The 16,508-nt window shown below is 45.7% G+C and overlaps 1 protein-coding gene across 3 annotated transcripts; it reads right to left on the bottom strand.

Moving 5' to 3' along the window:
- Nucleotides 1-557: 557 nt before the first annotated feature.
- LOC120540140 (myelin-associated glycoprotein-like) lies at nt 558-15,707 on the bottom strand. 3 transcript variants are annotated; one of them, XM_039770645.1, is made up of 8 exons: nt 15,584-15,707; nt 13,606-13,826; nt 9,248-9,595; nt 8,819-9,091; nt 8,135-8,401; nt 6,381-6,489; nt 5,751-5,811; nt 558-2,943 (listed from the first exon to the last, which is right to left on the bottom strand). In XM_039770645.1, exons 2-8 carry the CDS (start codon nt 13,652-13,654, stop codon nt 2,746-2,748), a joined length of 1,305 nt encoding a protein of 434 aa, XP_039626579.1. In that variant the 5' UTR covers nt 13,655-13,826; nt 15,584-15,707; the 3' UTR covers nt 558-2,745. The 3 variants fall into 3 exon arrangements, with proteins under 3 accessions (XP_039626579.1, XP_039626580.1, XP_039626581.1); XM_039770646.1 differs by having other exon boundaries at nt 13,606-13,705; XM_039770647.1 differs by having other exon boundaries at nt 13,606-13,690.
- Nucleotides 15,708-16,508: the final 801 nt, after the last annotated feature.

Genomic DNA, 16,508 nt, shown 5'->3' with positions numbered 1-16,508 from the left:
CCTTCCTCTTGATTGCCTATAAGCTGGAGTTTCCATCCCTGACAATCACTATTATCGTTACAATTATTATTTAGCAGGTGTGTTTATCCCAAAATATCAATTGTGGAGCCGACCCGGACACAGACAGGCGGACATGTTGTTACTCACCATCACACGTTTATTATGTACAATATTTACAATTAAATGGTCACTCAGACCCAGTTCAAATAAGTGCACAAACCCCAACACACAGTCCTGGCCACAAATGCCTTCTGCTCGGGCCGCCTGCACTCTCCTCTCTTGCCTCGTCCTTCTTCCACCCGACTCCAGCCTCTAATGAAGGGAGACGGCCCCTTTTATACGCTCCCGGATGAGCCCCAGGTGGTCCCCTGCAGCTCTCCGGGTGCCCTTCTAAATCTTCCCCCCAGCACTTCCTGGTGTGGCGGAAGTGCTGAGGTCACAAGACCCCAAGGCATTGGGGCGCCTCCTGGCGGTGACCACGGGCCCCTACAGGGTGAGGCTTCCATGCCCTGAACCCGTGGCCCTCAAAGCAACCAGGAAGGCGGCCCCCACGGGATCCCAGATGGGCACACGCCCACTTCCGGTCCTCCAAGGCGTCCCGGCCGGGTCGTCGCCCCTGGCATCCGCGACACAATTTACATAAAGTAGCTTGGAGTGATTAGCAAGAAGGTACAAAATTACCAACAAATAAGAAGAAATCAGACAGAAATGCGCAGAAACACAGCAAGATAAAGGATTCACTGAAACAGAACCACAGCTGGTTATTGTGGGGCAGAAAGCTTAGGAAGCCGTCAGGTGGATAGCGAAGTCGTGTGTCTTCAATGGAGTGCATTCTGGATGAGATATTGAGAGAGCTCAGCTACTAGAGCTTGACGGTGTTTGTTCATTTTTGCGTCCTTATGTTTAGCCTCGAGATCAGGAGGCTTCATGGGGACCTCATTCCAGTCTTCAGAATTCTCAAAGGCTTTGATAAAGCAGAGTTAACAGTGGGTGACACACTCGTGGACTCCAGCGGAAATTACACAAAGAGTTATGGGAATCTGAGACAAACATCTGAGACATGGAGCTGAAGTAGAAACCTCGAGGACTTGTGTACTGTGAAACGTGATGAATTAACAATAAGAAAATGTGTGAGCATAAATAATTAACGGTGTCACTTATTATACTGCATGTATTGCATTTGTTGAATTATTTCATTTTCATGTATTTATCCCTAACACAACACACAACATGAAATACTTCACTCTTCAAAGCTCACAGGGTGGGCTCTATTGAGCCCTCCGACTCCCGACTCTGACTCCACACATGGAGGTGAGGTATGTGAGGTGACACCTTTTATAATGCGGGTCAAGCAAGGAGAGCTTCTTTTGGCGGGTCCCTCAAGTGGCTCCCTGGGACATGACAGAGTTGCTCTTCGAGGTGTGGCCACCAGGGGGTGCTCCAGCTCCTCCAACTCCTGACACACACACACACACACAGAGGATTGAACACAAGGCTTGATAAACTAGAGATTAGATGAATTCATGGGAGACTCTTCCTCTGAATCGCTTCCCACAACTCAACCACAGCCACAATCAGCAGCACACAGCAATGGCCTTGTTTCTCTGCAGGTCTGTCATCGTCTCTGTCCCTCTCTGCCTCCTCTGCTCCTCCAGCAAGCTTCGTCCTTCAGGTTTAATCTGAACACATGGAATGGTGAACGAGATGACATGAGAGTGTCAACTTACAGCAAATCGGCCCTAAAGGTAGAACAGCAGAAGCTGTGCATCGACACCATCTGAAATGGGCGGGCCCTGATGACATCATTTGTCACATGACTCCTGCATAGTAACTGCAAACCAGTCATGAAGAGTGAGCAGAAAATGGCCGTCCTAAGATGGCATTGAAATGTCATTCTACTGATAAAAAAAAAATCAAATTGAATAAACTCAAAATGTACAAAAATACGTTTCCAATGTTCAAAAAGACGAGACTGGTAGCAACGTCCATTTTTTTCCTGACATCGTCACAACTGTTCCAGGCCCGGACACCCAGAAGGGTGATGGTCTTCTGGGTGGGAGTTGTGCTCTTATGGGGGCCGTGTTGTTACAGTGCTCAGGACTGAGTCCTAAATGGCCAGGACTCATCAGATGTCATTTCATTGACTTTAAATGTCGTTCTCCACTCTTCATATTGTCTTACTTTGGTCCACTGCTTTTGTTCAGCTGCACTCGTTAAACACCCCGATTGTCACAGACGCAGTTTCACCTTCTCTAGGACTGACGTACACATTTTAGTGGCTACGGGTCTTCTTGCTCAGACTGCCCAATGGAGGAAGCCCCCTTCCTCACAGATTCTCCTTCTTTATAATGGACTTTTCAGGGCTCTGATGGTATTGTGGTGCCTTGTAAATTCAATGTGCGTTTCCAGGACTGTTAATTTTCAAAGGTCAAGTGCTGGATGATCCACCGTGGAACAACTGATGCACGATGGACTTAATCTGAACGTAAGGGAGCAACCATAACTGGAGACATTGAGCTAAGTGGGTGGTGACAAAGGTCAGGTGGTGACTTTCAGGCCTATGAGGTGATGTTCTAGCCAATCAGGTGGCCACTTGTTAAATCAGACCCACCTAATGATGTCCAGATCTGGGTGATACACAACTCTGCTCTGCTCTTTCTTATGTGGCTGCCTCCGTCGTGGTCCGTTCATTACGTGTTTTTCAAACTGCGTTCTTATGAAGATGAACTGCAATGCTGAGCTTCTTTAGTGTTTAATACTCGCGTATACCACAACTTCATTTGTCCAGTTCCTCAGGACATTAGAATTCACATAATCCTCCTCTGATTTCTTGTTGGATTTCGTTTTAGAAAAATCAACTGCAGCGTAACAAACATCTTCACCTCCAGGGCTGGCACACTGGGCTTCACGCCTTTCCCCTCTTTTGTTCTTTTCTTGTTCTGTCTGAAAATAAAGAAGATCTTAGTGAAGTGATACAGAAAAACGGAGAATTACAGAAAATAAAAGAGCCTTGTGTCTGAAATGCTGGCTGGCATTACAACATGAACGTCATTGCTTTCTATTTTATTTACAGCTCTAAACAATTGAGATGACCTTAGAAGGGTCTTGATGAGAGCAGGCCATTCAGTCAATTCAAGATGAGTTCATCGGTCCCCAAGGTACCCCACATGGTCACTTATTCTGGATGTCTGTGGTTCTTGTGGTGAAATGTGTGTGTGAATTTGCATGAAGTGTCCAGTTATGTCCCCGTATGTTTGTTCAAGTAACAGCCTGGACCCCCTGTACTCAGTGCTTGGAGCCGGTTGACACTTCCCAGTACTCCATACTGGCACATCTACGTTTACTCTTTTACTCATTTTCCAGGCATACTGTCATTGTCTGAAGTCAGCCAGTGCCCACCAGTCCACAGTGCCATCACTTGGTCACATGTCCCTCAAGTACTCCCTACCAGCACCTCAGTAAATGACTATCAATGTCACGGGAGATGGAGGACGTCAAAGCTGCAGGCACCCAAGGCATCCATCAGACCATCCAAGCCTGCATTCTGGCCAGGTCTCTTTGTACTTATTTGGCCTTTTCTTTATCACCAACCATTCCTCCTAATTTGATCTCATCAGAACATCCCTCCATCCATTATCCAACCCGCTATAACCTAACCACAGAGTCACGGGGGTCTGCTGGAGCCAATCATCAGAACAGCAGTTGGTCTTTTTTATATTGTTCTTCGGATCGTCCATGAACTGCATACTTGGTCTTTAAAAATTGTCCCAAGAACTGGCCATTCAGCCTAACAAGCTTGTCCATCCTGTTCAGATAGTTTGTCCAAACTGACTGAGACGGTTGAGATGTGGAGGTCCCTAAAGCCCCCCTCTCCTCTACACTAAGGGGTCATTTGCTGTTACTCCACATGTCTATAGTTCTCTGTATGAAGAACATCGTGCTAATGTTTGTGCGTAATCTGCCCATAACAAGTTTCCAACCGTCTCTCTGTGTTCTTCTTACAGAATGCACTTTAACGACTGGGATTCACTGGACTAATTCCTGTCCTAATTTTAAACCCTTCAGTCATATCCCCTCTTAATATTTAATTAAAAACAGTCAACTCCTTCAATCTCAACTTATAACTCATACCCCAAATCGGCCCAGTTGCTCTCCTCTGGACTCTCTCTGGCACTCCTTAACTTTATTGCTGTTGTGACTAGAGGGGGAACTCCCATCAAAAACCCCGGCTAGACACAAAAAAGACCCCATAGAACCTTCATAAAATAAAAGATTTTTTATCACAACAATGCTCTGTAAATACACGTAGAGCACACAATGCGAAAAGCAGTTGCGTGTAAAGACCATCTAAAAGGAGCGAGACCTGGCGCACAATCCAAAGACAAAGTCAAAAAGCAGAGCAAAATGGTCCAAAATATCCAATGCCATCAAGAAACTGAGGCAGAGCTAAACAGAAGTAAACTCCTTAGTGATTATGAAATGAACCACCAGGGGCTGTGGGAGGACGCCCTGATATGCAGGATGGAAGGCCGATCCTGGCTGGGATTGGCAGGTGGTCCCCGCTTCTTGAGTGCCCACCCACTAAACACAAGGCTTATAACAGGCAGCTTATACACAAATAAAACACACACGTGGTGTCAAATCTCTGAGATCATTCACAGTATTAACACAAATAAAAGAATCGCACTGAACAAAGAAGACGTTAAACAATGGAGGACCCCGGCTGAAACACAGCAATATGGAGACCCAAACGACACACAGCAGCCCTCAGGAGTGTGTTATATCACTGATGCAGGACCTCCTTGACTTGTCCCCTACACATCAGGGCGCTATATCATCTAACATGTCTTGTCAGACTTCTTCATGACTTCGGTCCTCCATCTTGATGTTGTCTGTGACTCGCCCACTGTGACAGTGTTTATCAACCAGTGGGTCGAGACAAAAAGGTGGGTCACTGGTTTGTCACCGCTGAGTCTTGAGTTGGTTTTGTTTATAATGGCAGTGGGTGGCGGTGGGCTGATGATCACACTTGAATCACTAAATGTGGTGGTCTGAGGGTCGCTCTTGAATCACTAAACTAACATGGAAGAGCCGAATGGTTGAGAAAAACTCCACTTGACACCTCACATCCTTCTGCTAAGGGGGACATTTAAACTTCAGACCTCCCTTTGGGTGTTTTCATTTGTATCAGTTTACAGTAACGTCGATTAAATATCATCGTCTGCCCCCCTCGCCTGCATGCTGACCGGGTCACTTTGTAATTCGATTATCACGATTATCAGCCATTCCTCCTCTACAAACTGAGCAGCTCATCGATTCTCTTCTCGTCCAAATATGAGTATTAAGCAAGGCAGCGGCTCAACACGGACCCCTGCTGGATGGCACCTTTAACATCCCCTCATTCACATAAAGCTCCCCTCAGCATTGCCCTTTGACCCTTGAGGTCCCCCTGAGGTCTTTTCAAAGGCTTTCTGTAAATCCAGTTCAGTCCCATCATCTGCCCCTCTTCTTCATTCAGCTCCACCATATTAGTGAGACGCGCCGGCCTCCTCACCTACACCCATGCTGACGTCTCACTAATGCGCCCGTCCTTGTCATCTTTATTTCTTAATCATTTCTCCCATTAATTAATGATGCTTGTTAAGCTCACTGCCTGCACTTTCTTGGATTTCAAGGCCAGCAAAGCCCACATTGCTCTTGCAGTCGTTGTCTCTAATGACGGACAGACGGTTCTTATAAAGCGCCCATACCTGATGGCTTCTGTAAGGCCTGCCCGCTGTGTGGTGGGCTCTCTTGTTTATCTTTATGTTCCTATTTAAGAGAATTAAAAGAAAAAGAAAAAAAATGTTTTCAAGTCTCTGTTACATTTATTAAACATACCCAGGAAATGAACAGTCTAATGAATCAGGAAAAATATCTGTAAAGTCACCGTGAAGCTGAACATGAATCATAAAAGTGACAGCATGCACACAAATGCCACCAATGTCACGTCTGTCCTGGGTGGCGAAGTTACCTCACATTTGTTGGGACAGACTGTGACGTGACTTATATAGCGCCTTGCCACATAGAGCTCTCCGTGTTTGTACGGCCTATGGAGTGTCAGGAATGTGCTGCAGCTGAATGCTTCAGGCTGGAGGCCACCCTGCTTTAAAAAGCCACTCCAGATAGTGGACAGGAAACCAAAATGTCCCTGGAGCCGAGCCTCTGGTGATATTTTAAAATGCTGCTGGCAGGAAGTCGGAGTGAAGCTGTCCTCCAGGAGCTGAGAATGAAGGCGCACATCTAACAAGTAATTAGCGTTATTTAGGGCTGGCAGCGGTGCACCAATGACACGTTTTCATGACACGATTAGTAGGAAGACGAAAGCGGGACAAACTTACCTGATGGAGCACCAAAGCAAGAGGAGGAGGAGCAGCAGACAAAGAACGGACACCAGGACGAGGGTCAGAGGATGAACCTGGGGGAGCGGAGCCACTGGAGGGGTCGACACTAGAAAGAAGGATCAGGCAAGGCGCTATATGAGTGTATTCACTTCAGCATTAAACAACACTCATCTACAGCTCAACACAACCCAATAAATAAGAAACCCAGAGCTAAAGAGATGAGTATTTGACAATAACGTCCTCTAATGGCATAGCTGCTAACCTTACAACAAAACCAGCAGCCGTCCAAGAATCTGAACTAACAGCCGATTCCTTCCTTCAGCCGACGGCCTGAAAATCTTGGAAATGTATCGGCAGGTTTGTCTGCCTATATCTTTATTCACAAAATCCGAAAAATAAAAAATGGAATGGAACGCCTCTTCAGACGTCTTAACGATGCGTTTACGTAGATTGTTGCAGACACGGAGCTCACATGAAATGCATTGTATTCCAAATGACGATCTCTTATTTCCCCTCTAAAACTCCAGGAGAAACACTGAGCACTGAGAACCTTCTTTGTGAATTGAACTGCAGCGGTGGGCGGTGGGAAGGGATGGGATAGCAGGCTGCTTGCTACTTGTGCTCATCGACATATTTACAAGACAAAAGACGCTGATGGAGAGGTGCGAAGGAATTTAAGGTGGGCAGGGATTACATAGGCTTTGGTAATTCTAGTGTTAAAGCGGAGCTCTCCACACTCGGTGTTGGTAATGCGGTAATTTCCTTGAAATGATCCGTGTCAATTTGGATTTCCACAGTACAACAAATAAATCTGCAGATGTCCTGTAAAATTAGCCAAATGTTCCGATTTGAATACTCAAATTTAAAATTTTAAGAAGGATCTGCATGAGGTACTGGGACAGCTGAGCTATTAGCTAAACAAACGAGTAGCACGAGGGCCGAATGTCACATCATGTCACATCACGCCACTTCACATCACGTCACGCCGTGTCATGTCACGTCACATCACGTCATGTCATTTCATGTCACATCACGTTATGTCACATCACTTCACGTCATGTAATTTTCTTTCCACTTAATCCAGACCAGGGTCACTTGGAGCCCATCCCAGCCTGCACAGGGTGCAAGGCAGGAACAAATCCTGGATGGGATGCCAATCCTCTCATTTGTCTAATTTCTTACTTTCCTGTGTTCTTATGAGATCAGAGCTCCAAAGTAGAAGACAACGATGTCTCAGCAGAGTTCTAAAGAGCAAAACTGGTAACATTATTTCTGAAGGGGTCTTTCTGATTTAGAGAGAGAGAGGTTAGGAGCGGGCACTGATACAGCGCATTGCCGCACCCACCACATGACAAACCACCTCAGGATCCCAGATTAGGACCCAAAGGCAGCCATGTGACGGGTGACACCTCAGCACAACGCCAGTTCAGATGAAATGGACCACTGGGAGGTTTTGTATGGTGGCTGGAGTGCCAGTTCTGCCACTAACCCCCAGGTTTTTCCCTGCCGGTCAGAGGGTCTACATGCAGGGCTGGATGGAGATCAGCGTCACACCCAGGTCTGATTTAGAGCTGTAACAAAATTGAAATTGATCAAATTGACATCATTTTTCTACCCTATCATGGAGTTGGTCTGAGCTGTGAACTCAAACCCGCTGCACGTCTGACTGGCATCGCCACTTCTTGGATATTTTATAATATAATTCTGAATACTGAGCTGTTATCGATGTTCAGTTGGTCGGCGTTACTCACGCTGCACATCGATGGTCACCGCGGTCGAGTTCTCCCCTCCGTGTTTGTTCCTCGCCTCACAGTAGTAGAGCCCGCCGTCACTGAGGGTCACGTTGTGGAGTGGCAGACTCTGCCCAGATCCTCTTTGGGTGACCGATGACCCGGTAACATGATACCAGGTGTAACTGCTGGGAGGGTTTGCATTGGAGGTGCAGCTTAGCGTCACGGCGTCCCCTTCTGTGACGTTGTGAACACGATGGCCAGATATCGATGTGCGTCTTGGAGAATCTGAAAGATAAATCAAATTGTTCAATGAGGTAATAAAGTGAAGTGCACGTTCTAATATGTTATTTGTTTTAAAGATTTGCTAAACAAATTGTTAAAAGGGACTTTACAAATAAAATAAATGACAGATTGATTTTTCAAATGTTATTATACTGTAATTGTAATAAATGAAACACATTTGGACATAGAACTCTGTCTGCTTGTCATCTGGTGTTCCAGTGAAAAACGAAGAAGATGAAAATACAAACCAGCGGACTCGTCTTCTGCCACGTGTAGACGTTATGCTGAGCCGCCAGAGCTGCACTGGGGTTGTTCTGGTAGTATGGCACCCACTTTGCCAAGAAACTCCTGTCGACTTTAAGTGTCCTCCACTATCATCATGTCTGACAACAAGAGAGTTTCACATGAAGAGTGACTTACAAGTGACGTTCAGAGTGACCGTGTTGGTCCAGCGTTGTCTTCGTCTGCTCGCCCTGCAGGTGACCGTCTTGTTGTGGTGGACGTGGGAAGCATTGAAGCGCAGGACCACTTGGATTCTGCTTTCCTCCTTGGACGTCTCCATTTTTGCCCCTTTCAGTGTGTCACTCCAAGCCAGGACTGGGGGGTCTCTGGGACATGAAGATGGAGCAGAGCAGGACAGATAGGTGACTGTGCCCTCCTTTACTGGGACAAATGGAGTGATCAGTGGCTTATCTGAAAAAACAATGGAGCAAACTGTAAATGAATGAAGACGAGTGTGGAGAGCTGAGAAATGAGTGACATGTGACATTAGTAGACATGTCAGTGAGCTGTTCAGGTGCTGTCATCATTAGGACTGAAAGGGCAGGTAATGACAAACCTCAGTCTTACCTTGAACTGTAATATTAAGAGCGTTGTGTCCAAATGTATAGCTGTATTGTCCTTCAGTCCTAAAGTAATACGTCCCTCCTTGTTGAGGTCCGACTCTGTCCAGTCGTGTGCTGCAGTTTCCCGCTCTTACATCACCGATCGTCACTCTGACATTTGCCCAGACGCCATGTGTTGTGCCTTTTCTGAACACCTCGTTTCCTTTCCATGGATCATTACTTCTCCACACTCCAATCTGATCTCTCCCAAGTGCTTTGGTAGGTCCAAATGTGCAGGGAATGACCACACAGGAGCCGTCCAGAGCCTCCATATTCTTGGGCAGTGAAATCCAGGAGTCTTTACAAAGTGCACCTGAAAAATGGGAGCACAAGCTGTCAGCAGATTACAAAAATGAAGTCCAAAGCCTGACATCCACCATCAGGCCTGTCCACCCCAAACCAAACTCAAAAAAGACAAAAAATATCCAGAAACGTCAGACAGACTTAAGAAGTCAAGGAGGGTGCGATTCTTCACTCCTCTCGTTTCTCTTTCACTTCACTTGTGGTTTCAGTGACGATCAGGAAGGTACAAGCGGACTGACGACACTCGGGAGATCAGATCAGCTCAGCCGATTTGAACTTCTAAGATTTCTTTAGTTTTTTTTTTCCATTCAGATCAACTTTTCTTTTCATGCCATCCGTAAATGGCAGTAGAACAGCTGGCTTTGCTGTCACCTGGCGGTGGGTCAGCTCCCAGTTAGGAGGTCTCTACCTTACTGGTCTCTCTCATGTTCTGTTTGTGTTGAGCTCACTTGTACACTGCAGCACAGACTTCCATCCAGCTAATCACCGTTTATAAAACATTGCATGAATTTGACAATAAAAATATGCCCGTGCCAAATAAAAGGAAAATTAATGCGCTAAAATAAAAATATGGTGTGTGCACATTTTGAGACGATCGAACGAATGTAAGCGTGTTTCTGTGAATGTGCCTCATTGCTAATCGGCCCCAAATGTATGCCGCCTCAAAGCTGTGGAAGCTCATTGGCTGATAGAGCAGCGCTCTCCTGGCACATTGAGACCCCGCCACCTGCATTGAAGACCCTCTGGCTGTGCTCCACTCCAGAGTGCACAAGATCATGTGCTGCATTCAAACGCCTCTCCTCTGCACTCTGGGGGTCCCAGCACCTGAGCAGGTGGCCACTAACACCTGGCATGTGTAGTGACGCTTTATCGGCTAACACTGAGGGCTCAGCCAGTGACCAGACCAGCCATGCATGTCACATCTGCCAGAGCCACTTTACCTCCAAAAGAAATGAACCACGGGTTTGCTGAGGTCACGGAGACGCCATGTTTGCCATTCTCATCAGCTTGTGCATTAATGGAATGTCACAGTTAACAAAAGCAGCTTCATTCTCGCTGGGTGCCCCAATTGCAATATGAGTGCAGTCGATGGCTCCGATTATGTTAGGAGAACCAGGCGTGGCTGCAGATTACGTCTTTATGTTGGCAAAAACCTCTTATGCTTTATGAGTCTTCACCCACACCTTATGGAAAAACTGAATGTAGCATCTTGCCAGTCAGTTAACAGCTTCCTGCACAGCTGGCATAACGGAGCAACACTTGGCTGAGATATTCCTGACCTGTTAGCCAGTTCAATGAGAAGTGACAACAGGCAGATGATATAAACTGACAAAGAAATGACAGAGCAGAGCAAATACGCAGCATTGGCCCTCTGAAAAGAGAACTAAATTATAGCCATCACTTGGAGGTGCCATATGTTTGTCAAATCACCACACCTTCTAATAAATACTTGGAGATGCACATTATTATATGCATGAGTCGTCATGCCTGACAGTGTTGTCATCTCCCACTTTCTCCAAAATGTTGCATACGCGTGGGTCGGAGTTTCTGTCAATGGATGGAAGCGTTCACATCATGTCAAGTCTTCTTTTATAAATCTGACGATTGCCTGCAGAGTTCCACATGTACATTTGAGCCTCCTTTTGTGCACACGTACACTTTATAAATGAGGCCCCAGGTGACTCTGCAGTGACCTTCTGCCACTTTGTCCTTCAATGGTCACGTCTGTCAGCCCCACGTCTGCTGATAACAACCCTGACCTGAAAGCAACAGCAAATGGATGGAGGGTCAGTGACTTCCCGGAACCCCAGTGGCACTCAGACTGACCATCAGGGGTGGACACGAGTCTTTGTACTGACTGGGGAGCTTACTGCCCCCTAGTGGCCGACACCCTCACACACACACAGAGGAACAAATGAATTGATAGCTGGTGGCTTTTAGTTTTAAACTACAGTTTATCATCAGAAGTGACAAGTGGCCCCAGCTGCAGTGTCACCTCCGTCACTTCCTTTATAAATCAAAAGGACAAGGTGAGTTTATTCCATACCTTCAAGCGTCCTATCTGGTCTTATGCAGTTAAGTTTGAGGCCTGTGGCTCACAGTAAAATAAAATGAAAGTGCAGCCAACTGCTGCTCATTGGCTCGACTGTCAAGAATTCAAGTGACAGGGGGCTTTTGATGAGCCCCTCGGTTTAGACATCAACGGATGGTGGCTGTCAGTGTGCATGAGAAGAGCTGCTGTCATTGCTGATGGCGATTCATTCTGAGTGCAGGTCACCACTGGTGTGGACATAAAGAGGACAGAAATGACTTTGTGTGTTGAATATAGGAAGCTAATCAAAGACTTTGTTAAATGGTGCAACTCAAACCACTTACATCTTAACACCAGCAAGACCAAGGAGCTGGTGGTGGATTTTAGGAGGCCCAGGCCCCTCATGGACCTTGTGATCATCAGAGGTGACTGTGCAGAGGGTGCAGACCTTTAAATATCTGGGAGTGCAGCTGGATGACAAATTGGACTGGACTACCAATACTGATGCTCTATGTAAGAAAGGTCAGAGCCGACTATACTTTCTGAGAAGGTTGGCATCCTTCAACATCTGCAGTAAGATGCTGCAGATGTTCTACCAGACGGTTGTGGCGAGTGCCCTCTTCTACGCAGTGGTGTGCTGGGGTGGCAGCGTAAAGATGAAAGACGCCTCACGCCTGGACAAACTTGTTAAGAAGGCAGGCTCCATTGTAGGATTAAAGTTGGACAGTTTAACATCTGTGGCAGAGCGACGGGCACTGAGCAAACTCCTGTCAATCATGAAGAACCCACTGCATCCACTTAACAGGATCATCTCCAGACAGAGGAGCAGCTTCAGTGACAGACTGAGGAGACCCCACACTATGCGACTCTTCAATTCCACCCGGGGGAGTAAATGCTAACATTACTTAAAGTTATTGTCTGCTTTTTTATTTTAATTCTTTTCATTTTTATTACTATTTAATTTCATATTGTTTCTTTGTATCAGTATACTGCTGCTGGATTATGTGAATTTCCCCTTGGGATTAATAAAGTATCTATCTATCTATCTATCTATCTATCTATCTATCTATCTATCTATCTATCTATCTATCTATCTATCTATCTATCTATCTATCTATCTATCTATCTATCTATCTATCTATCTATCTATCTATCTATCTATCTATCTATCTGTCTATCTATCTATCTATCTATCAAAGGCCCACACAATCACTAGACGTCACTATTTAGAGTCATCAGCGCTTTGTTTTTTAAATAAGACAATTAAAGGGATTCAAGCGTACACAGCGAGGCAGACGTCAGATTGTGTTCTGAAATTAGACACATGGGACCATAAAAATAAACGGCTCTGCACTTGTGTGCTTTATCTTACTCCCTTTGGTTCCCACTTGTCGTGTCTCCCATTCACTTTTCAACAACAACAACAACAACATTTATTTCTATAGCACATTTTCATACAAACAGTAGCTCAAAGTGCTTTACATATTAAAGAATAGAAAAATGAAAGACACAATTATAAAACAAAATAAATCAACATTAACATCGAATAAGAGTAAGGTTCAATGGCCAGGGGACAGAAAAACAAAAACTCCAGACGGCTGGAGAAAAAATAAAATCTGTAGGGATTCCAGACCACGAGGCCGCCCAGTCCCCACTTTTCTTGCTTTCCCTGTGCTCCTCTAGTCAAAGTCCTATTTCTCTATCAACTGCTGACTCTAAACTGGCCTGATGTGACTAACAGAGTGTGCATGTGTGTGTGAGGGTGCCCTGTGAGGACTGGCATCTTGTCCAGGGTGCCCCCCTACCAAGTAAAAGCAGCTTTAAAAACTGAACGGAAGTCTCACTTCCCAGTAAATCATTCCATGATGGAGCCCTGTTCCATGTCACAGGGTCCATCTCCTTCTACATTTCTTGAACTTTTTATTCATAACATTATCAGCTGAAATACTTGTTGATGTAGATGTCAAAATTTAAAATGAAGGTCTGACCTTGAAGAAGCCATAAAATGAGAGGTCCCACTCTTGCTAGTTCAGGCATTTTTCCGTTGCACAGATAGTGGGCGCTTCAGAGCTTCTGTGTCGTCAAAGCCTCATGGGAACAGGAAGAGGAGACAAATGAGCTTTTTGTATTTTCAGTGGACATCATTTATACTGCACCTAAAAATGTATTAACACAATAAAATGGAGCACATCCTGTTGACCACTTAATCCTGAAGAAAAGGGAAAAGAGATACAAATAATAAAATGGCAGGTTAATTAGAATTAAAAGGAAAAATATACAAAATGTATGGATGAACAATGAAAGCTTTAGAAAGTATCAAGCAAAACTGACAAATACAAACTATGTCCTGCTCTCCTAGGTGGCCCACACAAAGAGGATTTTGCCCTCCCGTCAGACGGTGCAGCAGTCTTCCTATTCTCATATCCACCAAGACCCCTGCCATGTCCCCCCGTCTGCTAGTGAGTCATTGCTAAAGCCTTCAGTTCTTGACTTTCTGACACCGCAGCAGCAAGCGGCCTGTAAAGTCCACCTGAGGCTCACAGCTAGCAGTCATCTCCTCCATAAAGGTCCTCAGGTCACAGTCTCTACTCCCAGCCCGGACGGCCATCTTAACCCTGAGCCCTCTTTAAGTAGCCAGGACTCCATGCCAGCTTTTGGCCTGCCATTTGACTGTGGAGATGCTCCTCTGCTGAAGGTCCTGGTAGACTTGTGAAGGGAAAGCAGGTGCAGCAAAATGAAAGGAAATCATGTAGGAAAACCTGATGAGACCCCCAAGAAACCAACAAGCCCAAGCAGAAGGTTTCTTAATGAGGGCCTTGGAGAGTCCTTTTGATCTTGGCACGATGACAACACAGACCCCAATAGCAAAGAGAACACCAGACCCTCGATATCTGCTCTTCGGACAATACAGTCAGGCCCACCTCATCTGGAACACCTGGTTCTAATTGGATGGATGGGAAGTGCTGACACATGGAGTGGTGGACTTATGTTTTCCAGTCTGCATTTTGATTCATTTAGATTATGAAGATGAACACAGCAAGTCAATCTGTCACCACGGCCAGGTAGATCATCTGACCAGCTCACCTGTGTCCGTCACACAATAGCTGAAAATGAAGGGACGTGAAGGTCGCAGTAAGGTTGATCTCCGAGGTCATCATAATATTTTTTCAGCCTTCTTACAAAAACCAGAAAATCAACACTTTTGGAAATGAGAGCAGCAACACGTCACGGAATTAAATAGCGAGTTAAATTAACAGCAAGAATCGGCTTGTCATTATGAAACTGGCAGGAGTTTGGAGCCCCAGTTTAGCTGGTGGTCTGTCAGCTCATTTCATGTCTCAGTTCTGTTTGGCTGCCATTTAAAGAATCAACGGAGGGGACTGAATCCTTAAAAATTAGGAAAAGGGTCCGAATGAAAACCTGCAGCCACTGCGGCCCACCAGGACTGGAGCTGGACACCCCTGTCTGATCTAAAGTCTCATTTTCTATTCATCTTCATCTCTGCCTTAACGTACAGCAAGTTAAAGTTTATTTACTTTAATCATGAATAATCTTCATTAACCTTTCGATCTTTTAGTTAAGCTGAAATAACTCCTGACCACAGAAACCCGCGATTTGGACTTCCCGTCCTTTTGGTTTCTTGTGCTGAGGCTCCTGTGCTTTGAACTCCACAGAGATACGACACAAATAGAGACCACCGAGACACCACGGCCCACACATAACAAGCTGACTTTGTAAATTCGGGGGAAGACCCTTTGAAGGACAGCTCAGGTAGATCTTCATCATCTCACATCTCTTGGTAATTTGTGTTGAACCTCAGAACGGCAGGACAAACGAGCAGCCGCGTCCAGCAGGAAACAGCAGCACGACGGCGGCCAGTAAAGAGGCAACACGTTCACCGATCAGAATTCACTGTAGAGTAAGAGAGACATAAGAGGAAGGAGGACGGCGTCCATTGGACTTTACCTTGATGCTGGGCGGGTGGTCCGCTGTTCATCAGCTTCTCATTTTAATGGCAGAAAAGCGAAGGAGCCGTCGCAGTTTAATGTGAGCCAACTGACGCCTTTGCTTCTCTGTTTGTGTGAAAGCAGACAAGTCACTTCCTGAGCGCTCTGAATGGCTGTTGTGTGCTGCCAGAGACGGCTGTGGCTTCTAGCCAGTTGTGTTTTATCTCTCTCTGTGATTCCTTTAGTGATTTAAATGAAGTGTAAAAATACGAGAGGCGGCGTCTGGATTAAAGGAACAGTGGACATTTGTAAATCAGGAGGACACCGTTTGTCATGTCAGAGTCGACTTAACAGGGTGCTGACTCTCTGCTGGTTCAAATCCCATTACTGCCAGGAGGGATCCGACTCTGGTGGGCTCTTAAGCAAGGCCTGTAGCCCTGTGCTCTGACCCCCAGAGGTCATGCGAAAAGACACGGCTTAATAAAGATGAGGGAGACGGGAAAGATGGAGGAGCAGAGGCCGAGAAGAAAGAAAGAAAGAAAGAAAGAAAGAAAGAAAGAAAGAAAGAAAGAAAGAAAGGGTCATGAAGGAGAGAGCAGATCAAACGCTGCGCCCTTTCCTCTTGTGGTTACCAGACGGCTGCTCTGATCGCCGTTTGCAGGCGGGTTGACGTTTTCAGCAGATTGTCCCGTAGGCTGATTGATTCAAATCAAAACCCTTCAGTGGATGTCTGAGGGAGTCGCAGGAGTCCTCGGTCCTTGGACTTATTTCTCTGATGTTAAAATGCCAATCCATGCCAGTCTCCTCTTGTTTTGTCCTTGAGGTTCATTTCTTCTTGGCCTCCATTTGCCTGTTGGGGTTGAAAAGCCTCTTTTATTTGACTTCTTTTTTTTGTCCTTTCCTGAGGTTGTAAAATCATCTTTTAAATAAACTCTAAACAGACA

This window comes from Polypterus senegalus, chromosome 12, assembly GCF_016835505.1.
Source record: "Polypterus senegalus isolate Bchr_013 chromosome 12, ASM1683550v1, whole genome shotgun sequence".
Taxonomy (NCBI): Eukaryota; Metazoa; Chordata; class Cladistia; order Polypteriformes; family Polypteridae; genus Polypterus; species Polypterus senegalus.
This window is presented reverse-complemented; position numbering and strand designations above follow the sequence as displayed.